The 2500-nt window shown below is 46.4% G+C and overlaps 1 protein-coding gene across 2 annotated transcripts in view; it reads left to right on the top strand.

Moving 5' to 3' along the window:
- The window catches only part of LOC126999767 (glucose-6-phosphatase catalytic subunit 1-like), a 28234-nt gene that overhangs the window by 15995 nt on the left and 9739 nt on the right, over window positions 1-2500 (top strand). For both annotated transcript variants that reach the window (XM_050862631.1, XM_050862632.1), the window contains exon 4: window positions 728-931. In XM_050862631.1, coding sequence (XP_050718588.1) covers window positions 728-931 — 204 coding nt within the window. The remainder of the gene's footprint in view (window positions 1-727; window positions 932-2500) is intronic.

The following is a 2500-nucleotide window of genomic DNA, read 5'->3' as shown; positions in this document are numbered from 1 at the left end:
AAAGAAAGGAAGTGATGGTGAAAAGAGAGAGAGAGAGAGAGAGGAATAATAAATGAAAACAGAAAATTAAGGAAAAGACGAACCCAAGCCAGAAAAAAAATACGAGGGCGCTACCTTCAGTATATACACCCACGTAATTATATTTTAAGGGGGAGAGGTCGCGCGTGGGCTTGGCAATAACTATAAATCCTACCGCCCCTCGACGTCAGAGCCATTGCAGGGACCAGAGGGCGGCGGGGGCGGGGACCCTTTAGAAGTCTGTGACGGATGACGTAATTTTAAGATCATCCGCCTTAATATACAGCCATAGATCTAGCCTTGCGGACGATAGGGAATGAGATTATGTATATTATGGCTCCGTTGGAAAGACGAAAACAACAATATACACATAGAGTTGTTGAGGTTATTAAAATTACACGGCTTACATTTGGAAATCTCATGTATTTTTCTTTATTTTCTCTTCTTCATACTGATAGGGAACGAAATTATGTATATTATGGGCTCGTTGGGGGTATAGGAGGAGAAGGAGAATGGGAAGACCTCCCCCCCCACACACACACACACCGTTTTCTGTTGTTTTTGTCCTTGAACTCCTTCCATTACTGTAAAAAAAAAAACAGATCCTCTATACCAGCGATACTCTTTTTATCTCAGTCCCCCACGCAAAGTAACACTAGAACTCTCATGCAACTCGATTCACCTTTAACCTTGTCTCCGCCTCCCTCAGGACCCTAGCTGGTGATCGTCCCTTCTGGTGGATACACGAGACCCCGATCTACGCCCACGGCCTGCCCCCGCCCATGCACCAGTACCCCATCACGTGTGAGACGGGGCCCGGGAACCCCTCCGGCCACGCCAAGCTCAACGCCGCTATGTTCTTTGTGTTGGTGTCTGCCTTCATCAACCTGGTGCAGAAGTCATCGAGGCTCAGGTGAGTGCGGGGTTGAAGAGCATGAGAGAGATGATTGAGATTGAGGGACATATTCTTCTTTCGGCCACCTCTTTTGATTTTTTTTTGTAGGAGCAGCGAGTAGCGGGCTTTTTTTTATTATTGTTTCCTTTTTTTGTGCCCTTGAGCTGTCTCCTTCCTTGTAAAAAAAAAAAAAAATCACCTCCCAAGCACATACATTTCACAAGGCTTTCGTAGGAGTTATAGGCATTTTCATGGGTAGTCTCATAGCCCCAGTAGTAGTGTGATCCTTTTTTTTGTACCTAGAACCTAAAAAACCACTCATGAGAACCCGATACGTCTTCTTTTTAGTCTTTGAAAATGGTTGATGTGAGAAGCGAAGTGTCTGACATCTTTCGGTTCGCAAAAGCAATTTCCACCTTCAGGAGCTGCTATGTGTAGACCGTCTTGATTCTTGTAGTCCTCCTAGTTAAATCGAGCTGATGGTTCGAACTATTTGAAAACCTAAACTATGTGAGCAGTGGTAGTTGAATCGAGCTGATGGTCCGAGTTGGTATTAAAAAAATGGTCCGATTTGGTTCACCAGTGGGCCGAGTCGGTAATGGTGAATGGTCCGAGTTGGCAATGGGCCGAGATGGACGCACACCCTCCCAGTCTTGTGTATTCTCGTGTGCACTCCTATGCCCTTCAAACCCACTAAACCCTATCAGAGACCCAGCATTTCCATCCTTTCCGTGCATCAAAAAGGCTTTCATATACTCGTTTCCGCGGTCCTTGCTGTATAGGGGAACGAATCATAGAGTGACCTCACCCTTATGCCCTTTAAACCTACAGTACCCTATCAGAGACCCAGCCTTTCCACCCTTTCCCTGCATCAAAAAGGCTTTCATATACTCGTTTCCGCGGTCTTTGCTGTATAGGGGGAACGTATCTCAGAATGACCTCACCCTTATGCCCTTTAAACCCACTAAACCCTATCAGAGACCCAGCCTTTCCACCCTTTCCGTGCATCAAAAAGGCTTTCATATACTCGTTTCCGCGGTCCTTGCTGTATAGGGGGAACGTATCTCAGAATGACCTCACCCTTATGCCCTTTAAACCTACAGTACCCTATCAGAGACCCACCCTTTCCACCCTTTCCCTGCATCAAAAAGGCTTTCTTACTCTAGTTTCCGCGGTCCTTGCTGTATAGGGGAACGAATCATAGAGTGACTTCACCCTTATGCCCTTTAAACCTACAGTACCCTATCAGAGACCCACCCTTTCCACCCTTTCCCTGCATCAAAAAGGCTTTCTTACTCTAGTTTCCGCGGTCCTTGCTCTATAGGGGGAACGAATCTTAGTGACATCACCCTTATGCCCTTTAAACCCACTAAACCCTATCAGAGACCCACCCTTTCCACCCTTTCCCTGCATCAAAAAGGCTTTCATATACTCGTTTCCGCGGTCCTTGCTGTATAGGGGGAACGAATCTTAGTGACATCACCCTTATGCCCTTTAAACCCACTAAACCCTATCAGAGACCCACCCTTTCCACCCTTTCCCTGCATCAAAAAGGCTTTCATATACTCGTTTCCGCGGTCCTTGCTA

The sequence above is a fragment of the Eriocheir sinensis genome, chromosome 17, assembly GCF_024679095.1.
Source record: "Eriocheir sinensis breed Jianghai 21 chromosome 17, ASM2467909v1, whole genome shotgun sequence".
Lineage (NCBI taxonomy): Eukaryota > Metazoa > Arthropoda > Malacostraca > Decapoda > Varunidae > Eriocheir > Eriocheir sinensis.
This window is presented reverse-complemented; position numbering and strand designations above follow the sequence as displayed.